At 47.5% G+C, this 22,969-nt stretch overlaps 10 protein-coding genes across 10 annotated transcripts; 5 read left to right on the top strand and 5 right to left on the bottom strand.

Moving 5' to 3' along the window:
- Window positions 1–629: 629 nt before the first annotated feature.
- On the bottom strand, window positions 630–2,428 carry N7484_000575 (OSBP family protein; the record flags this gene model as incomplete). Its single annotated transcript, XM_057110996.1, has 9 exons — window positions 630–727; window positions 793–893; window positions 942–1,255; window positions 1,308–1,557; window positions 1,610–1,888; window positions 1,945–2,055; window positions 2,118–2,223; window positions 2,271–2,339; window positions 2,392–2,428. The coding sequence occupies 9 exons, from the start codon at window positions 2,426–2,428 to the stop codon at window positions 630–632; spliced, it is 1,365 nt and encodes a 454-aa protein (XP_056978222.1).
- Window positions 2,429–2,941: 513 nt separating this feature from the next.
- Window positions 2,942–3,867, bottom strand: N7484_000574 (GIG1 family protein; the record flags this gene model as incomplete). Its single annotated transcript, XM_057110995.1, has 3 exons — window positions 2,942–3,264; window positions 3,330–3,512; window positions 3,591–3,867. The coding sequence occupies 3 exons, from the start codon at window positions 3,865–3,867 to the stop codon at window positions 2,942–2,944; spliced, it is 783 nt and encodes a 260-aa protein (XP_056978221.1).
- A 281-nt stretch (window positions 3,868–4,148) lies between these two features.
- On the bottom strand, window positions 4,149–4,967 carry N7484_000573 (nicotinamidase; the record flags this gene model as incomplete). Its single annotated transcript, XM_057110994.1, has 2 exons — window positions 4,149–4,808; window positions 4,881–4,967. 2 exons carry the CDS (start codon window positions 4,965–4,967, stop codon window positions 4,149–4,151), a joined length of 747 nt encoding a protein of 248 aa, XP_056978220.1.
- Window positions 4,968–5,503: 536 nt separating this feature from the next.
- On the top strand, window positions 5,504–6,340 carry ssuA (RNA polymerase II subunit A C-terminal domain phosphatase; the record flags this gene model as incomplete). The annotated part of the gene is made up of 1 exon (XM_057110993.1): window positions 5,504–6,340. The coding sequence occupies one exon, from the start codon at window positions 5,504–5,506 to the stop codon at window positions 6,338–6,340; it is 837 nt and encodes a 278-aa protein (XP_056978219.1).
- Window positions 6,341–6,561: 221 nt separating this feature from the next.
- On the bottom strand, window positions 6,562–9,800 carry N7484_000571 (putative DNA excision repair protein (Rad26L); the record flags this gene model as incomplete). The annotated part of the gene is made up of 2 exons (XM_057110992.1): window positions 6,562–9,617; window positions 9,695–9,800. 2 exons carry the CDS (start codon window positions 9,798–9,800, stop codon window positions 6,562–6,564), a joined length of 3,162 nt encoding a protein of 1,053 aa, XP_056978218.1.
- Window positions 9,801–10,192: 392 nt separating this feature from the next.
- On the top strand, window positions 10,193–11,055 carry N7484_000570 (exosome non-catalytic core subunit SKI6; the record flags this gene model as incomplete). Its single annotated transcript, XM_057110991.1, has 2 exons — window positions 10,193–10,479; window positions 10,548–11,055. The coding sequence occupies 2 exons, from the start codon at window positions 10,193–10,195 to the stop codon at window positions 11,053–11,055; spliced, it is 795 nt and encodes a 264-aa protein (XP_056978217.1).
- A 397-nt stretch (window positions 11,056–11,452) lies between these two features.
- On the top strand, window positions 11,453–12,415 carry N7484_000569 (high-affinity Cu transporter CTR3; the record flags this gene model as incomplete). Its single annotated transcript, XM_057110990.1, has 4 exons — window positions 11,453–11,569; window positions 11,632–11,662; window positions 11,721–12,315; window positions 12,379–12,415. The coding sequence occupies 4 exons, from the start codon at window positions 11,453–11,455 to the stop codon at window positions 12,413–12,415; spliced, it is 780 nt and encodes a 259-aa protein (XP_056978216.1).
- A 153-nt stretch (window positions 12,416–12,568) lies between these two features.
- N7484_000568 (fungal specific transcription factor domain-containing protein) lies at window positions 12,569–14,612 on the bottom strand (the record flags this gene model as incomplete). Its single annotated transcript, XM_057110989.1, has 2 exons — window positions 12,569–14,397; window positions 14,450–14,612. 2 exons carry the CDS (start codon window positions 14,610–14,612, stop codon window positions 12,569–12,571), a joined length of 1,992 nt encoding a protein of 663 aa, XP_056978215.1.
- Window positions 14,613–18,044: 3,432 nt separating this feature from the next.
- On the top strand, window positions 18,045–18,544 carry N7484_000567 (uncharacterized protein; the record flags this gene model as incomplete). The annotated part of the gene is made up of 2 exons (XM_057110988.1): window positions 18,045–18,355; window positions 18,418–18,544. The coding sequence occupies 2 exons, from the start codon at window positions 18,045–18,047 to the stop codon at window positions 18,542–18,544; spliced, it is 438 nt and encodes a 145-aa protein (XP_056978214.1).
- Window positions 18,545–20,911: 2,367 nt separating this feature from the next.
- On the top strand, window positions 20,912–22,842 carry N7484_000566 (nucleic acid/nucleotide deaminase domain-containing protein; the record flags this gene model as incomplete). Its single annotated transcript, XM_057110987.1, has 2 exons — window positions 20,912–21,281; window positions 21,335–22,842. The coding sequence occupies 2 exons, from the start codon at window positions 20,912–20,914 to the stop codon at window positions 22,840–22,842; spliced, it is 1,878 nt and encodes a 625-aa protein (XP_056978213.1).
- Window positions 22,843–22,969: the final 127 nt, after the last annotated feature.

Below are 22,969 nucleotides of genomic sequence, written 5' to 3'. Positions count from 1 at the left end.
TCTCAGTTGAGAGTTATGCTGGAGTTAGATGTCTTGTTTTTTATCGTGATATCCCGAGGAATTGTACAGTAAGACAAAGAAAACAAATAAATTCATGAAAAATCAGGAAATTCCCACCGTCCAACGCGCTGTATAGAACCACCCTTATTAATCTATCGTTTGAATTTGAGACTTGACCTTTGTCCTAAGCTCCATTCAACATCCATTCACTCTCACCTCCATTCGGATTTTCAGGATTTTTCTTCGCTATTACGACACGATGCAACAGGTTCACATTACGACGTACCTCACGCCACCTTATCCAGGCAATTGAATATAATCGAGGGTAATGAAGATTCATTTGTTATTTCGGCGCTTTGGTACTTTTGTTTTGTCTTTTGGGAAAATCCAGCATAAAATCGGGTATCCAGCAATGGTGCGGCGTCATGACCGGGAAACGCTTGTGTTGAACATGGAATATAAGGAGGGAACAGCATGCCGTCTTCGGTCGGAGGAATGGTGCTGGGTAATCTGGCAGTTTGCCCAGGTCGTCTATCGGTCCCTCAAGTGAGGGCTAGGGTTGAAAGGCGTGTCGAGCGATCTGAAGGGAGAAGGAGTGCAGACTGCTCTGAATTCAGAGATTTTATGGCTCATTGGTTCTCCTCTGCATCTACGAACTTCTCCACCTCAGATGTTGTAGTATCTTTCCGTTCTACGACCTCAGGTCTGGTTGGTTCGGCTTCGGACCCTATTGTTGGTGGCAATATTAGCTGTGATATCCTTGGGAGTCGGCTGCGCTGGGATGCGTCGCACCGTATGGTGGAATCTGATATTGAGATGACTGTTTCTGACCTTGGACGATAGGCGCGATGGCTAGGATTTGTTTCTTGGCAAGTTCTGGGTCGTGGGAGTCGCTATTTCAAGTCAGTTACGGAACGATGATTTGACATCATAAAACTTACACCTCGGCGTTAATGATCCAATCAAGGTCCTCGTCTCCCTCTTCCGGGCCACCGGGACCACCCTGGACAGCACGAAACAGGCGAGGTTTCCAATCAACGCCCTCATCGGCGCGCTTGGCAGCTTCTTCACGTTGACGGTCTTCGATCTTGGTCTTCTCGTCTGTGGCGGCTTCGTGATTCCGGGCGATGATGGCCTTCACGGTGTCATGCCATAAACGTTGTGATTCGCGCTCGCCCTGTTCTTCGATTGGACGAGCAATGGGTTTCGAGTGCTTTGCGTGGCCTGCGTCAAACAAAACATCCTTCTTGTGGCTCTGTGATATTGTCAGTAACTGATTGATCCAGGACATACGGCGCAGAACGAACATGGACATCCTTGATCACCATTTCGCCATTCCACATGCCAGACAGCTCATATAACACATCGCCAGTCTTTTCGTTCTTGATGGTTCCTCCAATAGCATTATAAGTACCCGAGAAATACCCCTTCGTCTTGAACTCAATATCGGCCACCAAGCCGGTTTCAGGGCATCGCACGTAACTGTGATCTCCAAGCTCATACTTCATCTTACCGAAAAGGATACCACGAGCATACATATTCGGTTGCGTCAAGATACTGCATGGATCCATTAGTACTCAACATGCAAAAGATCCAACTCTAAACATACTATTTTTCGCCCTTCTCCTTGTTCTCGCCGCGATTCAACAGTCGCAACGTCGCAATACCTTCCATCAGGCTAGCTGCGGAGTTGCCGAGGAATTTACTGCGCGGCTTGAGAGTCCCGTCGATCCGAATATGGTGCTCGGGCGCCATAAAGAAGTAGCTCGACTTAGGCGGGTGGTGCGAGGTCTGCTCGGCAATATAGTATCCACGTGTGCCATCAGGATAGTCCCAGTAGCAAGTAAAGGTTTCGCCAAGAATGGGGTTCAACGGCTTCTTCACTCCTCTGTATGATTGACGTCAGACTGCGATCGGGAAAACCAAACGGTGCGGGCAACGTACGGAGGCTTAATGTGCCATCCACTCAAGTAAAACTTGACCACAGAGACAAATCGCTCGACTGGATCGTCAATAGTGCTCATGGGGAGGAGGGTATCGGGGTGGGCCATGAAGCTAGAGACGTCAGCATCTGCAGGGCGAAGCGCCAAGGGTCCAAAGCTGGGGAAATTTCATACTTGGTGATCCGCTCTAGCATCGACCGGGGCTCTAAAATGAATGTGGGCAGCACGACCCGACTCAAGTCGGCGCCCGGTCGGAGCTGGGAAATGATGTGTGACAGGACTGGATCTTGTCAGTGGGCATTCTGGCGGAGGATTCGGAGACATTACCATTTCCCTGGTCGGCCTCGACGATCTCTTCATCGCCGCTAACTGCAGATTCATCCACCGATGATTTACCTGGGAGTGTTTCAGACATGGTTGTTGGGGCAGGGTAGTGGAAAGTTCATACTGGCTAAGGAAGAACGGCGGAGGTGCGGGACCGGCATGACTGCGTTCGGAATGACAGAAAGAGTAGGATGTTGTGAGCAACTCTAGATCACTGGGCGACCAGCATTTAAGGAACTGAACCACTGGAAATCGAAGAGAAAGACCTGTAGAATGACCGAGTTTGGTTGCGACTAAAGACCTAGTGGAGAGAAAAAAGAGGGAAAAAGTTTTTAGTAGAATAAGGTAAAAACGGGCTTAGACTTGAATCGGGCAGTGACGTCGAAAGGCCTCACTATATAGCCATCCTATCTACGACCTCGGGAAACTCCTGGGGATTCTTGGAGTAAAGGCCGAAAATTAACTCCTCTACCTATTGTACCTGGTAAATCCCTTCCAAACCCTGAGCTTCGCCTTGTCCCAAGGCATTCTATTGATCCATCATGAGGGGCACGTCTTGGCGGAGTGGGGATCAGCTTCGGCACTCAAAGGCCAAGTCAAACGATATGCCTGCAGGTTTTCCTGCACAGTCCATAGATCCACCTTACTCTCCGATCGTACCGGGACCCATGCAATCATACCCGTTCAATTAGCGGCACGTCTCCACGGGTGATCTCCCTCACAAATGCTGGATTCGGTTGATGAAGCATGACGTGGAAATGTTCGACCGCGTGGACTGATTTGAGAGACTTCCAGTTTTTGAACCAGACGACCTGCTCAGCCGCCACCCGAGAATGAAAGGTACGCTGCACATAATGATCGATCGCCTCGCGTGCCTCTGGAGTGAGTTCCCCGGATACTGGGTCATCTGGAAGCTCGAACTTGGTCCATACTACCAGGTGGATTATATCAGTGTCAATGCCATAAGGCCAGTCGTTACGTAGGATCCGAATGTCGTCTGTAGGGAAGAACCTGCATGTCAGCCACACACTTGCAACTAGAACAAACACAGCAAAAGCATACCATCGAATTCAAACATGCCTCCCTTGGGCTTCATCTCCTCCGTGTCTCCGTCGCCCCATTTTAATCTCTCCTTGACCACGAATCGCATCACCGATCCATACTGGGCTTTGATGTGGGCGGTGTACTCCAAATACTTGCGTAGGTCACTGGGCACGCGTTGAAACCGATCAATCCGGTTCGTTCCTGCGGACCAGAAAGCCGCCAGTCAGCTAAACAAAATGGCCCCAAATATGCACACTAAGAGTAGCAGCTCCACTTAACTGATTATGTCTTGTACTGAATCCCAGTTTTGCCGCTTGTAGTGGGTATCAGACATTGAAAGACACTGTATGTTCTTGGGCGATTGGTTCTGTAGAAACTTTGGGCACTCAGTGGTCCACTGTGATTGAGGCACGTTCATTAGCCAATAAGGCAGATTTTCGTGGTTGAGGCCATGATCGAGGAGAAACTGAGCAGGCGAGTCCGCGTCAGCGTCGGTTAGTTTATCGTCGAGCGCAGTGACCGTTGCGGCAGGCGTCGAAGGCTCAGAGTGAGGCATCATGAATGAAGAAGGGCAAACACGTCCTTGAGCTATATTGACGTAGTAGAGGGAGTTCTTGAGGCGACGTCACCGTGCAGTAGCGTTGAGAAAAGAGTTGGAGAAAGAAGGGGTCCTCGAAAAAACGTCTTTATACCAAAAGTAGTTGGTCTTGTCGATCACCGGGGTTAACTATCCCGCCGAATCCACAAGAGGTCGTTGATTGGATTGGAAACCAATAAACCGTTACGGAAGTTCTATTTGGAAGGGCCGTAGAACCGATTAGAATTCTAAACAAACATCTATGCGACCGCCAGCTTCTTGAGGACCGCGTCATCCGCGTGGATCACGGAAACCCCCGCGATAAGAAGCTCCTCCTTAACTTGCTCCCAACCAGCAGGAACAACGCACTTTGTTCCCTCTTCAATCAGCCAACTTCTAAACCCAGCCTTGACGGCGTCAATAGCTGTGCATTTCACACAATAGTCCCCTGCCAACCCGACGACAAAGACATCCGTCACCCCCTTGGCCTGGAGCTCGGAGGTGATATCCACCGTAACCGAGTGCATCGTCACAGTCGGATCGATGTTGCCAAACGCATCAGCAAAGGCAGAGTACATCTCGACCTGCGAGTGTCTGCCTTTCATCACCACTAGATCAAAGAGACTGGCGTCAATCTCGGGAATGAGGTCTGCGCCGGGGGTATCCTCCACGCAGTGAACAGGCCAAAGCTGCTGGGGCTTTGTTTCCGGTTCTTGACCAGGAGGTGGGTGGGGATTCGTCATTTCCACAAATGATTCAAACGGTCGGTTATTGGGAGGCGGATGGTTGCTGGCGAAAGAGATGTGGTCTGGTGGGTGGTAGTCTTGGGTTGCGATACGGGACACCAGCCCAGGTTGCGCGAGGAGGGAGTTGATCAGAGGAGCGATGGACCGGCCATCTTGTACAGCGAGAGAGCCATTCTGTAGACGCGCATCGCAACTTGCGCATCAGCACTAAGCGTCGAGCTGTTAGTTGAGCTGTTGTTCACTCACGGGTGGGCAGAAATCTTCCTGCATATCAACTACAATCAAAGCAGGCACAAAAGGCCCTTCCTCAACTTCCTCAAGTTCCGAGGCCATTCTCTATGAATTGAAGGGAGTGACCTGGTTCAAGTGGTTAGTTTCAAGATTGTAGCTTAGCTCGGTGGGAGGAAGTGGGGAGCTGGTGGCTGAGTCAGCACGATGGTAAAAACGCGAAAATCACCAGCGGACGCAATCTTGCTTTCCTTCTCTCTCCTTCAAGGGCTACGGCCCCAACGATTTCAACGTAATACTCCAGAACTGGATAATGAAAGATTCTTGCAAGGTCAGTGAATAGTTCTGTTTACTCAATTGCCTTTTTACATGATGAGTTTTTATTTATTGGAGCTGTCTGAGCTTTTGCTATGCGGACAAACTCTTTATACGCATTTTATCTGAACCACCCTTTTATCTACTTGATCCTCGATCTCACGAAGATTTCTCTTGCTAACGCCAAGAATAGTCAAATACAGGAAACAGTAAACTCAACATCAAGCCACCTTGATCAAATTGATCAAAAATTTTTTATTTCTATTTGCCCTATCATCCAACTTAGTCTCTCCATACCTATACCTTAGGTATAAATAATCTCCACCATGGCATATGATCCTCGCCGTGTAAACACGGGAAGCACGACTCCCCAAACTCCTCCACCTCCCCCTCCACCACCACCCGAGTCCTCCACTCCCGAGATGGACTCCCAAGAGGGTACAGACAACTGGAAACTTAAATTCTGCACCGTCTGCGCCTCAAACAACAACCGGTCTATGGAAGCTCACCTCCGTCTCTCTGCCGCACCCACTGCCTTCCCAGTCATATCCTTCGGAACCGGTTCCCTCGTCCGTCTCCCCGGTCCCTCTATCACTCAGCCAAATGTCTACGGCTTCAACACAACGTCTTACAACCAGATGTACGAGGAGCTGCAATCTAAGGATGAGCGCCTTTACCGCAATAATGGTATCCTGAACATGCTGGACCGCAACCGAAATCTCAAATGGGGTCCCGAGCGCTTCCAGGACTGGGTTCCTGGCGCGCCACGCGTGGATCACGCCGCGAAGGGGGACAAGGGCGCATCGGGTACGGAGGGAGGTGTCGTCGATGTCATCATTACTTGTGAAGAGCGCTGCTGGGATGCGGTGGTTGATGACCTAATGAGTAAAGGATCGACGCTGAATCGGCCTGTTCATGTCTTCAATGTCGATATCAAGGATAACCACGAAGAAGCATTACTGGGAGGAAAGGCGATCCTGGATCTGGCGAACCGACTCAATACAGCTGCTGTTGCGCAACGCGCTCAGCATGGAACTGAGGGGTGGGATAATGGCACTGGTACGGCGAGAATGAGCTTTGATGAGAAGGTCCCTGAAATTCTGGCGGAGTGGCAGGAGTTGAATCCTAATTTGCCGGCGTTGTGGACACTGGCTTGGCTGTAGCCTCGATTTTGATGTCTGATACCCCCATTCATGTGGCGTTTGTCACTAGTCATAATACGAATACGCTTGCTTATTGTTAGAGTATATTGTAATTGATAATGCATTCTTGAGGTTAAAAAAGGGGTATCATCGCGTATCCTATACCAACGCCGGTGCTGCTACGAGCAGCCAAAAGATCACGCAGCAAGAAGCAAATATTCTGGAGAGTATGGCTCATGAAATCACGGTTCATCTTTGATCTCGCTCTTCATCCGCTCGGTCTTCATATCCTCGCTCTTGATCTCTTCATCCTTGACCTTTTCGTCCTTAATCCTCTCAGTCTTGATCTTCTCGATTTTGATCTTCTCACTCTTGATCTTCTCAGTCTTGATCTTCGTATCCTTGGACAGCAAAACATCCCGTCGTTCCGAGTACCACCGATCAAGACACGCTCTCCGTTCAGCCTGCGTCATATTTTCAACAACAAGCGCAAATTCAGTCGCATCAGCATATCCCAAATGCCGTGCCATACTACAAAACTGCCGACGTTTGACACCTTCCGGCGGATGATACTTGAAACGAAAAGGCGAAAGATTCGGCTTACGTGGACGGGGTGTTCTTTGGTCAACTTCTTCAAATGGCGAAATATCATCATCTGGCTGCATTTGTGATGATGGTATCTCGAAGACTTGGAAATCGGCATCTGGATCATTATTGACCTGCTCAGCCTGACGACTGAGTTTCTCCTCGACACGAGAGGAACCAATCACTTCATTGTTGAGATGAGTATATTCCACTCCGGCACTGGAGAGAATCGCTTGGACTGGGTCGTGTTTGTGTGGGGTAGTAGTTCGAGGTTTCTGGTCATTTTCCTCACCGCGGATCATAGCGGCATATTGGCTCATAGTTTCGTCTTCGGACTTGATAGGTCTGTCACCGGTAGCTTCCTCGTCTTCCTCGACGTGGAAATCCATGACTTGGACACCGGCTCGACTTTCAGCGACGTTAGTCTTGTTCACGATGTCACGTAATACAACGTTGTCGAATTGGTATGAAAACAAGTTTTGCATGCCGAAAATCTCGCCCTTTTGATCTTTCTGGTCTTGGACTCCCTTGAAGTATCGTCTCTCGGAGCTCGCATTGTACCCAATTTCGGCCTGTTGCTGCTTGTAGATTTGCCGGGCGTAGACGATCTCCTCGATGGTGCCAGCAGAAACAAGCCGAAAGACCTCGACATCGCGGACTTGTCCGATGCGGTAGGCCCGGTCTTGAGCTTGAAGATCGTAGGAAGGATTCCAGTTAGGATCCACAACGACTACTTTGTTGGCGGATGTGATGTTCAGGCCGATACCACCAGCTTTGGTAGAGATCAGGAAGACGAATTGTTTAGGATCAGAGTTGAACTCGTCCACCGCTAGAGCTCGGTCTTCATACTTCATGGAGCCATCCAAGTAGCTCACGTTGTAGCTGGTATGATTGAAGAGCATCTGTAGCATTTTCAAAAGGCGCACACTGTGCGAAAAGACCAAGACTTTGTCTCCGTTCGAATGCCACCACTTAAGCAGTTTGCGAAGGACTTTCCATTTCCCGCAGAATTCGGGGTTTGCGTAATTCATGATTGAGTCCCGAGAACGATAGAGATCTTCCCATTGGTCGGGGAGCGCGATCTGTAGCATCTCCTTCTCCTTCTCTTGTCTCTCCTTTGGATCATTTCCTTGGGGAATGAGAAGGGCCAGGTGGTTGCTTAGCTTTTGCAATACTGCAATCGCAGGGAAGACGTAAGCTTGCCAGGTTTTATCTGTACCATCCACAAATTTATGACAGCACCAGCCTGCTTTTCTTCCTTGTCCGCAGTCGCATAGGTCAGTGGAATTCTTGATCGACTGGACAATATCACTATCCAAAATGTTTTCGTAAGCTTCTGCTTGTGACCAAGTCAGAGGGCAAAAGACTACTCGATCACTTTTCTTCGGCAATTGATCTGCAATCAAGGATTTCATGCGTCGGAGGAAGAACTGAGGTAGCAAGTTCTCGACGAGCTTCCTGGCTGTTCTTCGAGCCTTGCTCAGTTCGTTCACGGTTGCACTATGGGACTGTCCGATCTTCAAGGGTTCTGCAATTTGTGCTTTCCATGTTGTCACTGGACCAAGGACGCCAGGATTAGTCCAATTCAGCAGAGTCCACAGCTCTTCATATCGATTTTGGATTGCTGTGCCCGTGAGACCAATACGACATAGAGCGTTGATTTCATTCATGGCTTTAGTCGTTTCTGACTTTCGTTCCTTGATCTTATGACATTCGTCGGCGATCACACAATCCCATTCAATGAGATTCACCAGTCCCTTGTTATTCACATAGGTGGTGTAAGTGGTGATCATAATTTCGGCCATGCCCGATTTCACGGTTTCAAGAGGGATATCCTTGCTGGCACCATGATAGACTTCAGTTTGCCACCATCCCCATCTATTTAGCTCCGCAACCCAATTTGAGATCAGAGTTCCAGGACATACGATCAAGGTGCGTGGGTACCATGGCTTATCAGCAGATCTACGCATCTTGCGCATTCGTTTCCTATCGCGTTCATCACCAGTCTTCCCGTAGGCTGCCGTCAGGAATGCAATCACCTGAATAGTTTTCCCAAGGCCCATATCGTCCCCGAGAATCCCACCTTTTTGGTAGATAAATTTCTCGTGCATGAAAGCCACTCCCTCAACTTGATATTGGCGTAGCCATTGCGCAATCGGTGCGGGAATCAAGCCAAGAGAGTAGGGTAATGTAATGTCCTTGTATTCGCGGACAGGGGTTCTTCCCGGAAAGGACGGTTTTTCTTGCAGATGTTCGAGGCGTTCATCATCTGAAAATTCCACGTCCTCGTAAGATGGTGGTAGCTTTAATCCATACTCCTCGAGGTGCTCTTGCCTTCGGTCAAATTTAAGACGGCGCTGCTTGATGTAGCCCGGGAGCGTATATTCCATCAAGTCGTCATCGGATGATACTTCATCATACTCCTTTAGAGGACGCTTTGGTTTCGATATTGCTTTCTCGGGCTTAGCAAGACCAACGATCATATCATCAGCCGGCTTTTCCCTCTTTGGAATCTTGGGAATTTTTGCTTTGCGGTTTGCAGCTGCAATTTGCTTGCGCTTGACAGACTTGCGGTCCTTAAACTTCTTGTATGCCGCTTCGCCATCATTGAACCCATCATCGCTGTCACTGTCAGATTGAACTTTGATCGGAGTATTGACTGTGATACGCGAAGGAGTATCCAGAATATCTGATTTAAGAGGTGGGGATTGTTCTGATTTCAAGTTGGCAGAATTTCGAGCTTCTAGAATGTAAGCTGCACGTCGCGCGTTTGGGGATGTACGTACATACTTGGGACGGTTGAGGTGGGGGTTGCTTTCACATATCGCGTCACTTCCAGATCATCATCGTCCGAGTCAATAATAATGACCTCGGAGTCATTCTTACGTTTCTCCATTTCGGCAGCATAATCGAAGTGGTGGCAGCATAATCGAAGTGGTGCGAGAATAATGGTGTAGAAGCGTGTTTAGGCAGAGGCGGGAAGGCGGAGAAGAAAGGTGGGCGATGTCATTCCCGATTGGCGAAATGAAAAAAAAGCTCTCCGATCATCAACTTCTCCCAACACGAGCTCTGCGCTCTACACTTTCGATATCACCCAATTGGGCTTGACTTGAAGCTCTAATACTGTACGCGATTCTATCCAGCTTTTAGTAGCTACCTCCGCCTTCTGTCTAACCTGGATTCACTGACCTCTCCCGTCACGCAGGTTACTAGACCAACCTACTATTGAATACTCTGCCGCCATAGTGGAAGACTTATTCCCTTTGAGATAAGAAAGAAGTCACAAAAATGCCTCTCGATACCTCTACAACATACCCTCTGACCCGGCTGCGCCTGGACGGTCGCCGATGGAACGAACTGCGCCTGCTCCAGGCCCAGATCTCGACCAACCCCGCCAGCTCCGGTTCATCATACCTGTCCATGGGTAACACTTCGATCATGTGCTCTGTTCACGGCCCTGCAGAGGGTCGCCGTGGTGATGCGGCAGGAAGTTCTGGTGCCGTCGTCGAGGTAGACGTCAATGTTGCCGGATTTGCTGGCGTGGATCGCAGGCGGAGAGGTGGAGGAAGCGACAAGTAAGCTCCGGGTCTTTTTTCTTGGTACATGGCAGCAGCCAGGCAGATTCTAACTCGTATATTTGTAGGACATCCTCGCGCATTGCGGTCATCCTCCGTTCTACCTTCCAATCGCATTTACACGCCTACCTCTACCCACACAGTACCATTAGCATCCATGTCTCCGTTCTCTCCTCCGATGGGTCCGTGCTCGCCGCCGCAATCAATGCTTGCACTTTGGCCTTGGTTGATGCTGGTATTCCTATGCCTGGTCTGCTCTGTGGCTGCACGGCTGGTATGAGCGGAAGTGCCTCGACACCGAAGGATCCCCGACACGATGAACTGGACCCTCTTCTGGATCTTTCTCTGCCTGAGGAACAAGAGTTGCCTTTGATGACCATCGGAACTACCACTGTTGTGCCTGGGGGCGAGAATAACATGGACGACGACGACGAAGAGACTTCTGTGGCTTTGATGATCATGGACTCTAAACTACATAGTACATACACTGAGACCATGTTAGCCGTGGGTATCGATGGGTGTAACCAGATTCGCGAGTTGCTGGAAGGAGTCATTAAAGGATCGAACCGGGGATGAAACGATACGATACCCTGATATTTTGCATGGACGGCGTCTAGGAAACGGAGAAATGAAATTAATGTTTCTGAACTTTGAAATTTACCTACATTGGCTTTTGCACAGCTGGAATATCTGCTCAATTGCACTCAATCATACGAACCAGCTAAACCTACCAAACTCTATACTAAACGTGGAATATGCTCATACATTACCCAATTGAGACGTGTGACACTTCCACGGGCTCTTTACATCCACAGGTCCTTTCGTCTTTTGTATCATTTCTTATTCTCCTACCTCATCGCACGTCGCACGTTGCATTTATCTTCCATTCTCACCGTTCAGAGACTGGCAGCAGTTGACGTACAGGCTTGATATTCTACTCCATTCTGCAAGATCTGTCCAAGATAAAATCACTATGGACTCTATGCCCACCGGCGGCCTCGGAGCCATGCCTACTGGCAGTATTCCCGGCATGCAGAACATGACCACTATGAGCACTATGGGGGATATGGACCTCACCTGCAAGATCTCCGTTAGTCTACCGCCGTGCTCTGCTCTGATAATGTTGAACTTTGACTGACATATACTGTTTAGATGCTTTGGAACTGGTATACTATTGATTCCTGTACGCCGCTCATTGCTTAATCACCCTAAGATTATACTAAACAGATATCATTTACTAGGCTTCCTCTCCCGTTCCTGGCACATCCGCTCCAAAGGTGCCTTTGCCGGTGCTTGCATCGGTGCCATCCTTCTAGTGATAGCCCTGGAGGCCCTCCGCCGTGCTGGCAGAGACTATGAGTCCTTCATTCTGCGCCGAGCTCGCCTGCGCCACATGTACCTCTCTGGCCCGTCTTCCGGCGCCCCAGCCGGTCAGGGCGTCAAGGCAAAATTCCAGAAGATCATCTCAGGTGCACAGGGTAACTCAACTGCCCACTACAACGACGGTCCATCGGGTGATGATCTTATCACGCCTGTCAAGAACAGCTCTTTGCGTCCCAAGACCTCGCACGAGAACAACGGACTGAGCCAAAAAGATTCTATTCCGGGTGTCGACAAAACCTCTCACAATATCGGTCGTGCCAATTTTGGGCCCTACCGCCCTTCGCCCATGGAACAACTGATTCGAGCTTTGTTGCACATGCTGCAATTTGCCGTCGCGTACTTCGTGATGCTGCTTGCTATGTACTACAACGGATACATTATCATTTGTATCTTTATTGGTGCATTCCTTGGGTCTCTAGTCTTTTCTTGGGAGCCTGTGTCGCTCAGCAGGGAGTGAGTCTGTTCCTGTCAATACAATCCAGTAACACCTTGAAAGCTGACACATCTTCCTTACAGAAGCGATGCAACTACCGTCACCAAGTGCTGTGGTTAGTCCTTAGTCTATTTATGAATAAGACCCGGTCTCTTTGAGAGCCCCGGGTATGAGAATATGTGAATGGGGAACTTCGGTCTGGGAACCAATGGATGAGAGCTCCGAGTGTTGGAATTTACGGAGTGCAACATTATGCACCATGAATATCCTGTATTAGGTACACATCAGTCTTATCTTCTTAGCTCTCAAAATATCCGGCCAATTACACATCTCGCCATCCAAGCCACTCTCCTCCCTCTTAACCCATATCGTCTCAATAATCTGCCTAGCAACAGAAGCATTAACAAGCCCAGTCATTGCAAAACAAGACTCAAACCACGCAGAAAAGAACATCTGTGTCTCCGAATGCACAGCCTCACAAGCAGCAATAAATGCCGGCCAAATAAGCGTTGCCATATTCTCACCTCCTACCCCAGCCTCATCCACCTTCACCCGTTCAAGAAAATCCCGCACAGCCTCCACCTCCCGTTGAAGCAACGAAGGATCCAAATCGTTAATTCTCCGATGAAAGAATATCAACAACGCAGTATACATCGCCCTCGCCCGTGGCTTGCCTTCAACCTGACTTTCATCCTGCCAATGAGTACGACCATTACAAGAGATCAAAAGAGCCCGAATAGCTTTTTCTAGCGCCTTGCCTCTGGTCCAGAAATCCCTAAGACTCAACATGCCCTCTTCGCTTTGATGTAATGAAATGTCCCGCTCATTCGCTAGCCGAATCACTTGCGAGAGGAGCATGAGAAAACTCTCGGCGATACCGTATATCTTCGGGAATAGCGTTAAGCTCCAGCGGCCCGGTATAGCTAAATGAAGATCGCGTTGTGCGACAGCAGGATCCTTCTCCATGGCCATGATGTTGTCTGAGAAGACGATGTTGGGGTAGATCCGGAAATCGGTGTAGGGCATCGTTTCATCGGAGAGGCTGGCGTTCGCTAGGCTTGCTGTCAGGCTATCGTTGACACTGGTCGTTTCTGCCATGATGCGCATATAGGCGTAGCAGTGATGTAGGGCTCTGCGCTTGGGCGAGAGGGTGGGCGTCTTGAACCCATTTATGGATATAAACTTCTCGGCTTGAATCAGGCAGGATATACGCTGTTCGGAATCTCCCTTGATCATCTGCTCGAGTGAAGAAATTAGTTGCTTAGATCCGTAAAGCTCGGGAATTGTAGTGTTGCCACATACATATGCGGTTGAGAGACTCAGTATCACCATCAATATCTCCTTGTACTTGCTGGTCTTTTCGGTCGAAAGACAAATCTCTTCCATGCATCGTAGGAAGTAGTGCTGAGCCCGCTTTAGGTATGTATTTCCAGTTGCTGTCCAGCTTTCAATTGATGTGGTTGAATGGTTTCCCATATGAAAGGCGCTAGTACTTAACAGAGCATTTAATAATGCAAGTCTTGCATATGAGACACTTCCATTTGCACTGAGATCAGTCAGTGCGCTGATAGCGCAAGGCATGATGAGATTCAACCATGGCGCTTCTTGGCCAAAGCCGAGAGGTGAGATCAAGGGAACAATCTTGTCCCTGTAATGTGAAAGAATCGACCAAGCTTCGATGTGGTTACTGAAGAAATTCAAGGGTGCTTCGATATTGGGTGATATGTCTGAGCCCAATTCAACGTCCTCTGCATTTGATGTGATGAGACTCCAAGGGGCCAAAGTATTAATCTGTTCATCTTCCGGAATATCAAGAATGCTCTCAATGAGCTCAAAGTCCAGTTCTTCTTGATGAACTGTTGGATCTAACCCTAGCGTCCAGTCGTCTAGTAGCAGTGGGATTTCGTCATCGCTGGGAACTGCTTCTTCCGAAGTGGGGGTCTGCGCGAGCCTGGAGATACCAAATGGTCCCCTGAAGAACGAAAAATGTACGTTTTCATTTGTCATGCACTCATATCTTTCTATATCCAGCAAGGCTTGGGTATGGTCACGTCCCGGTAAGGAATTGACGACTTCATTGCTCATGTACTGGCGCTCGGCCTCTGTACAGGTATTAGAAAGGAGTCAGGCCCTGGAAATAGATGGTAGACATACCTGTGAAGATTGCTCGACGATGCTTTGCTGCATTATTGGCATTTAATCTGCGAATATCTTGCTTGTTATCATTGACAAAAGTTAATTGATGCTGGCGTCTGGCACGCGTATCTGTCTCCGGGGCCAAGACTAGGTAGTTTTGGGACAAATCTCGGGGCTGCATAACATCTAGGATGAAGAGGAGTTGTTCAATAGTGTCATTCATCAAATTATCATATGATAGCTAAAGCAAATCTCGAAAAGAAAAGACTAAGGGGAATGGTGCTTCACTAGCCCCTCAATTGATATTATTGATATCGTTTGTCAGAAAAGGCATGCGATTCCGAGCAATGCGGGGTCCACCACTAGATAGTAGGCATGCTTACGAGCAAGCCCAAACACAAGGATTGGGTTGTAGCGGTATTGAAGGGAGGTTTGAACAATAAAACAAACAAATTGAAGTTCCTAATGATCTTTCTGCAAAATAATTATTCAACATGCAAGTAGGAACATATCGGAGTTACTTACCTTTTTGACCGAATTGTCGCCCCAGCTGTTATGGTCACCTGCACCGAAGTATATGGATAATGTTTCTCTGGGAAATGCAAAACGGTGCGAACGACGTCGATGATTATGCCAATGGAATCAATGGTCAAGGCACCAATGGACATATCAATGGTGCCACCGGTTCTAACAATGTCACTCTCCGCCACGCTAACGATCTGAAAATTCAATCTTTTCCCGCAGCTCCCTCACCCTACCCTTCTGTCTTTCAACTCACACTAAGCTCTCCGAGATGACCCATCACACAAGGAGCCTGGCTCCAGTTTACCAGTCCGACTTATTCCTCTTGGTAATTCCATTGGTGATATCGTGACCTATGCTTCGCGCTAATTGTGCCCAAGGAGCGATGGCAAGAAGATTCACCCCTCTCTATAGAGGCCCAGCGCCAGCATCTTTTCCGAATATGTTCATCTGGGGATACGCGGTCGTGAGGTGCGCTCTGGTCGTTCTATTAGTACCCGCATGCCAAGGCTTACCAATTCTCTTAGCCCTACAAGCTCCAAAAAGAACAGACCGGAGTCTCCTATGTGGGTACGCTCCCAGCCCAAAGCCAAGAGTTACTTGAGCGCGTGCGTCAGCCAAATGTTGGGCGCGCAAACCTAGGTGATATTTACTGGCTACGTACATGCTATGGACGGGATTCAGAGCCCGCTTGAGATACCATCTATGAAGGTATGAGCCGTCTGCTGGAAGATCGTTTTATTTGCAATGATGAATCTCTATATAACTTTGGTCCTAACTGGGAAAGGATTTTCCTCATCAAGCCAGAGCTTCTAGAAACTGATTGGACCGCGGAGGAATTCGAAAAGGCTACCCAATTGGCTCTCGAACAAATCGAGCTTGAAGCTGATAGCCCTCGGAGAGCGGAAGACAGTGGTGACTTAATCGACGATGATCTGGACGGAGATAGATTATTTTCCTACCACGCACAGATATCTTTGAGTTGAATCCACGTGGTGGATGCAACAACTCTTGCTTCCGAGGGTACCGACGCAGGTAAAGTTCTGATTGTGTTTTTTGATGAATTTGGTCGAACAGTTCGCTATGCCCGGGAAGACCCATCTGAGTCAGTAGATATGACGGCTTTGAGTAATGCTTATCTGAATGACCATGCCTGCTGGGCTAATTCAGATATTGGAAAACTCTATCGAAGGGGTCAACCATTGGGGCCACCCAAAGCAGCTCATTAAAAAAATTCCAATATAGAGATTGGCTTTGTCAAATCAAAGCAGGTCACCAGGAAAAGTAGACAAACCAGATGAATGATTTAAATTCGCCAAGGGCAAAAAGGGCGGCGCTAGCCCTGGAGGTTCAAGTTCCTTCTTGAACGTTTAATCTACATATAAACGTTCCAACTTGATAAGTCGGCACTTACACCCGACAATTAGAACCAAAAGTAAACAATATTGTAGGAATTAGTAGAGAAAGGCAGTAATAGAGTGACTTCAAAGAGTATATCTAGAGGCAGAATCGCCTCGATCAAGGATCCGATTTAAACTCATTACACGTGAAAACACATTATTTGAGCCGACCCAAGGATGGCCATCCAATGTCTGGTTGGTGCTGGGTTCTAATATGGCGCTAGAGATTATCTTGTTGCCGCATTGACTTTTTCTTTCCGTTCACAGAATGCTCACAGTTAGAAAAAGGACAATGGACCATGATCTTCCCAGCCGGCATTTGATCCCTATGTACCGTTTCCATGTGCCGCGTGAGTTCTTTCTGCCTTGGAAAATCCTTGGTGCAGGCGGCGATGGAACACTTGAAGGGACGTGTATGTGTTTTAATGTGCTTGCTATTAAGTAAGTGGATTAGTGTTGGGAGCATGATAGTGCACTTTAAAGACAAAAAAAAGACATACTTGAGCGGTCCGGGGCTTGGAAATTCTCTTGGGCAGTGCGGAAACTGTAGCGAAGAGACGTTGGCTGCCGTGGAAGATGAGATATACCGGGTAGATCTTGACGAGGCCAAAAGCACGTCTGAAACGATGTCCGCTTCTCCTACTTGCTCATTTTGAGAATAATCTTCTGATTGTTGCAAAGTACTTTGCTGCTGATGTTGCTCTTCATCATTGGTCGTATCGAAGGACTGGGGGGGTATGAACTCGGGAAGTGGACCATTGCTTCCGACGGATAGCCACTCTGGCAGGGCAAGCCCAGCATTGAAAAACTGTAGCTTTAGTTGATGAACAAAGCTGGAACCCCGGTCGGTGACTTGTGTTGGTGCTTCTGGTATGTGTCTCCGCGGCGGAAAAAAGTGGAACAAGTAGTTTCACCGTTTTAACCCCAGTATAGAGACCGACCACTGATTGGATATTATAGACAAGAGAGCTTAGAAGCCAGCCTCTCGCCTAGAGCAACACAGAGAAGAAAAATCTCTCAATGAACGAATGAAGGAGACAATAAGGACGCAAATTCAAAAGCAAGAAAAAGGAGCGGCAGTGGCAGCGAGTGAAGTAACGAGTGAGGATGACAGGCCCGCTGCCCCTGGGGAAGAGAAGAAAAACGGCATTAGGAGTGAAATCACCAGGCTTTTATACTTTTGAGTGTTACGCTCGATTTGACCAGCTAGGATCGAGTATGTGACTCCAGTCACTACCCCGAGATGCTATCAGCCACCAGTGGGACCGTGCGAGGGGGGCCTCAAAATGCAGTGTCCTGATTGGAGAAGGTAATCCATGTCGCACATCAACCAAGCTATCGAGCAGAAATTCCGTCTTTCGATCTGGAGATCATGTGTGGGGGAGATATGAATGGGGCATCGACAGGGCCGATCAGAAGGGGGCCTCAAAATGAAGAACTGTAATTGATCAACTGGCTCGCGCAAAACCACCTCAATTGAAAACTTTCCAAATGAAAAGGCTAGAACATGCACATGGTTGTCATTCTATGTCAAACTTTCAGCAAAGCTAATTGGGTCAATTAAAGGTCGGCATCGGACTCGATGAAACTGACATGAAGAGCATATAAAGTCAATGGAAATCCGCGAGCAGAAAAGAAATCACGACCATTGAAAGACCAAATTCACCAAGCTGAGAAGTTACTCTCTAACTATGTCTTCCATTTTCTGTTGCTCTTCCCCATCTCCTTATCGGCCGGCCCATCTTGCTCACGAGGCCAAGTTTAGCCCATTCATTGCTTGGGCTAAAAGGTCCGAATCATCTCCCTCTGCTGCTTCAGCTTCTTTTTTCCAGGATCCGGATAGGCTGCCCTCTTACGCGGTTCAATTTGTCCGACAAATCAATTTTGGTGCTCTCGAGGCCAAAAGATATTTCATCCCTAACCCCGAAGAAAGTAGTGGGGGTGATTTTGTGGAGATTACCGAGCAAGACTTGATTGCTGGAAACTTTCAAAAGCTCAATTCGTATGTTCAATGGATATCCGATGTCTAGTTACAGGGAATTATAGCAAGCTCATGGGACATAGGTACAAGAACTTCAAGTGCACGACGCATGACAAGTTCTTTGAAATCAATCTATATCAAAAGGACCCGGTTAATCGGCACCATTGGCGATTGAATATCGCTCGGCCAGCTAGTGATATTGATCTTTGAGAATGAAAATGTGTAATTCAACAGCTGGTAGCTCCCAGTTATTTGTGACTCATGGTTTTACTTGCGTGGCATGGTCTGTTTGATAGATGGCTCGGCAGTAGTCGCAGAATGTTTATAAATCCAAGTCTATCATACATCAAAGCATGCAAGTATCTTATTTTCGGCTGTAACGTCTCTATCTAACAGATTATTGATTCAGATGCGAGCTTATGAAGTAATATGTAGTCTGAGTGATTACATGCTAGTTTGGCTTTCTTCAAAAGCTTGCTTTGTGGTGGCCTGCACGCCGAAAGCAGTCTTGGCCCAGCTCTAGTACAGTACGTATCGTACGCGGAGCATACATCCTTTGCCTGGCCCACTTCAAAGGTACACTGTACTCTAAAGGGGTTAGGCAATCTGACCATGTAATTTGCTTGGGAATATTGAGATATCGTTCCATAGCTCTGTCAATTCTCGTTGCTACCCATCCATTCAAAAGCTGGCAAAACTTGGACAAGTCTGAGTCTAGTTCATCACCTGCAAAACAATGATCTTTACTGATTGAATCATGGGCAGCAGAGGTTTCGTGGAATATAGCTCTCGATTCTCACGCTTAATAGGACAGCATGACATACTCGAGAGCCGAGAATGAGGAAAGTAGCACTGCCCTTGAGGTGAATTCTCAGACCAGGGATATAGCTTGAATCAATCTTGAGTGTTCAGGGCGGAAGCAGATTTCGCTAGTGACTACACCACCCGCATGTTGCCAAGATTAGAGAGAGAGAGAGAGAGAGAGAGAGAGAGAGAGAGATGCATTATACTCGAATGTTAGCCTTTCTAGGGTCTTCCCGAGTCGGAGACGGCCGTAACGGCAGCTATCTAGTGTTTTCATAACGTTTACATGCCCATTCAGCCCAATCCGTCTCTTAATTGCCCTCATGTCCGACCAGTTGCCCATTACCCTCGTTTTTGACCAGTTGCCTATCTTTGACTGCCCGCTAGTGTTGCCAAGATTAAGTTATGCTCTCTGTCTACGGAGTCGTATCTGTTGAACTCAGGGTCCATGGATGCTGCAATAATCGCAAACTGCATTGATCAGCTTCTTTGTTCTCATGCAAGATGACCTGAACAGGGATTAGTCCTAATCTTGGGTAGTGCATCTTCCCACCTTCCTGATATTTGCGGTGAAATGAGCCCTGAGGCAGGAGTATTAAGCACCAGTGATTATCCTTACCTCCTCCTAGCACCCTTACTGGATCGCTGAAATGCAGAGCCGAAACGAGCCTGTATGCGCTTCTTCGTAATAAAGGAGTCGCCTATGAAATTAAATTAAACAGGCCTTGGAGTCCGAGTCTTAGACCAGAAAATGCACCCACGCCACCACTAGATAATTGCTACGTCTGAAAGGTTCTTTAATTTTTTTTTTTCTAAGACATGAAACGTTTCACAGGGCGCACCCAGCTTAGTTCTAGCCATGGCTGCTCTCTTATCTACTTTAGCGATCTGGATTGGGGCAGTTAATTCTACGCATTAAAAGGGTCTATAGCGTAATATTCCATTTAGGCGAGATCAAGTAACTACTAAAGCGAGAAAATTAGGCCGATCTGTGATGTACAAACAGCCTCCACGATCATCTTCAATCTCCTAGTACAACACTTTCGCAAATTAGTGTCACATTCACATGGTCTTCCTCTTTGTCTACCTCCAGTTCCAAGAGACGCTAGTCGATATAAGGGTGGCTATCGGTATCTTGATTCATGTTCCAAGGTTAAAATTTTTCGAATATGATATATTGCGCAGGAAAGCATGGCCATCTCGCGATGAACGTTCCAAATCGATACAAACATCTCAGGCAAAAGGGCCACTGTGGATTTCGCGCACTTTGCTTGGCAAGCATCCTTGTCGCATCACCCCGCGTCCAAGAGTTAATAACTTTACTTTGCATCCTTAGAATGTTGGGAATCCTCTCACAGCTTCTAAAAAAAGCCATACTCGTTTCACAATACAAGGATTGCTGCTTTGGTCCCGCTTTAACCTGTACACGTACTCTTCGTGCAGGAATAGCCTTTAGCCACCAAGGTTTCTAATTAGCGAGGATTATGGGTGAGTGAAAGAAGGACCTATGTGATGAGTGATTTTTTTGGAGTCACTGTGAGCTTGGTAGACCTAGCTGTGCGGAGTGTATGAAGCACATATGATAAGTAATATCGATTCCATCACGCTTTGACCTATCGAACCGCATAGGCTGCCATTTGTCTCTACTATGAAAATATTGCTCTGCTTTCCAATTTTCTCTCTGATCGAACCAGCACAAATCCTCAGTTTATTACATACTTCCAGAAACTTGTTCATCTCATTCAGAATTTTCGTGGTATGTGACACTTCGACATGTCTCCAGAATTTCAAGCCTCCAATGTGCTTTGCGCTGAGTCGATTGTACTCAATTATCTGCTTCATGAAGTCCCAGAACCACCAAGTCAAAAGCGGACAAGTCAACTCACGTCATCCGACCAAAATTACATATTGCCATTCTCGAAGGAGCGCGACTTGGTGGAGATACTTGCCTTCCTATCCAAAAGGAGGGATGGCCCAGATCATATCCCTGCAATTTGCGTGGAACAAGATCGAACAGGAAATAATTTAAAGGTTCTCTTGGCAGTCAACAAATGCACCTGGAATGACGGTGATGGCACACTTCAGCTCATCAAAGGAAACTTCGAAGGCGTTTTTGACGCTCTTCATAAGGCAAATTACAGTCGTACGTATGCTTTTTTTTCTCGGCTTTCATGCATTTGTATTAATCTCAAATAGGACATGGTAGCTCCGCGGAAATTAAGGCTGAAGTTCTCAAATCAATCGTTGTAATGTGCTCCTCTAGGATACTTTGTCGGTTACGTCTAGCTCCGAGCAAAAGACATGGAACCAGATCGTCAATCAAAGAGCTATTGCAGAGAGCAATAGAGGGGGTCCGGCTCATTAACCCTCACAAGTTCCGAAATTCCACCTTGGTGGTCTCCTCAACTCAGTTTATATCAGTGTCCAAAGAAGTGATACGATTGGTTAATAACTGGCTCAATCACCAGGTTGAATCTCGCCTGGCTGAGATTTTAGGGGCAATTCGAAGTTTGAACGAGGTACCGAGTCTATCTGATCTATTGCACCTCATTCCGACCGGTAAATCTGGGATAGTCCAGGATTCATGCTTTGCAAGCAGCCTCATCAACATCATTAGTAAAGTGGCCAGAAATCATGAGGCAGCTGAAGTGTTATACCGTATCGCCAAAAAATACCCTGTGGTACGAAATATGAAGCCTCAGCTAGCCACTCTCCCCCCAGAGGCATACGACAGGCTGAACGACCCCAGCTACCTTCCAGAATTCCACAAAATCCCACAACGCCTAGGTCTCATAAATGGCCATCGATATGATGTCACCAAAATATCTCGATACATGAAATTTCCTAAGAACTCGTCTTGTAGTAAGGAATTTTCGGAAGAAACACAGAGAACCATGAAAGAGTCAAAGATCCACTCTGAGATCCAGCTAATTGCCTATTGTGAATCTAAATCAACGCCTGAATTGTTTCCTCGAGTCATTGCATCAAGCAAGGACGCATGCTTCCTTTGCAATGCTTTTATCGCGACGCATGGAAAAATGCACACATCACGAACCCATGGACGACTATACCCCGGCTGGAGGCTACCCAATCTCTTGCATATGAGAGGACTGCAGAAAGAATTCAATCAATGGCTTCTTAACCAGGCTCGAAAAACAATAGATGCGAGGGTTGCAGGCCATGGAGAGATCAATCCCCAACCCCCTTTGGAAAGCACTCTTTTGGTGCCACTTTCTGTTTCATCGACAACAAAAAGTGAATCACCTTCAGATCCCATTTCACATAACCTACAGCTCTCGGTTGCTGAAGAATGCATGACAAAACAACTTGCATCATCGACAGACTCAACAGACTCCCCAGCTTTGAGCCATAAATTAGCCCTGCAAGAAGTAATTCCGTGTAAACCAAGCATCCAAAACCCAGCAATCTTTGTCTGCGGCCGACTTGAAGTTCATTTCGATATGGAAACTGCCTCAGCCTCGAATCGAACGACAAGCACGCTCATGTACAGTATTGAGAGGATCAGGACTGAGGAAAAGGACATCTTACCAGATGGATCTCTTGTAGTAGATGTGCTGGGGTTAACCAAGGAAACCCAGTTTGAATTGCCGATTGATCATACCATTTACATGTCTTGCCAAGATGTCATCTTGAGGCTTACTACAGGCCTTGAAAATACTGTGGTTGATGATAGGGTGCAATGAGAGTACTGTTCAATTCTAATGGGTAACAGACACTCGCTATAATCCGACTTCTTTATGTTTCAATGTCTATACATTTGAACTGATTAGATTATTACTTCACAGGATTAGCAAGTTTTAGCACCTGAAT

Source organism: Penicillium longicatenatum, assembly GCF_028827895.1.
Source record: "Penicillium longicatenatum strain IBT 33135 chromosome Unknown contig_11_segment0_segment0, whole genome shotgun sequence".
In the NCBI taxonomy this organism is placed as follows: Eukaryota; Fungi; Ascomycota; class Eurotiomycetes; order Eurotiales; family Aspergillaceae; genus Penicillium; species Penicillium longicatenatum.
The sequence above is the reverse complement of the archived record's forward strand: the minus strand, read 5'-3'. Positions and strand labels throughout refer to the sequence as shown.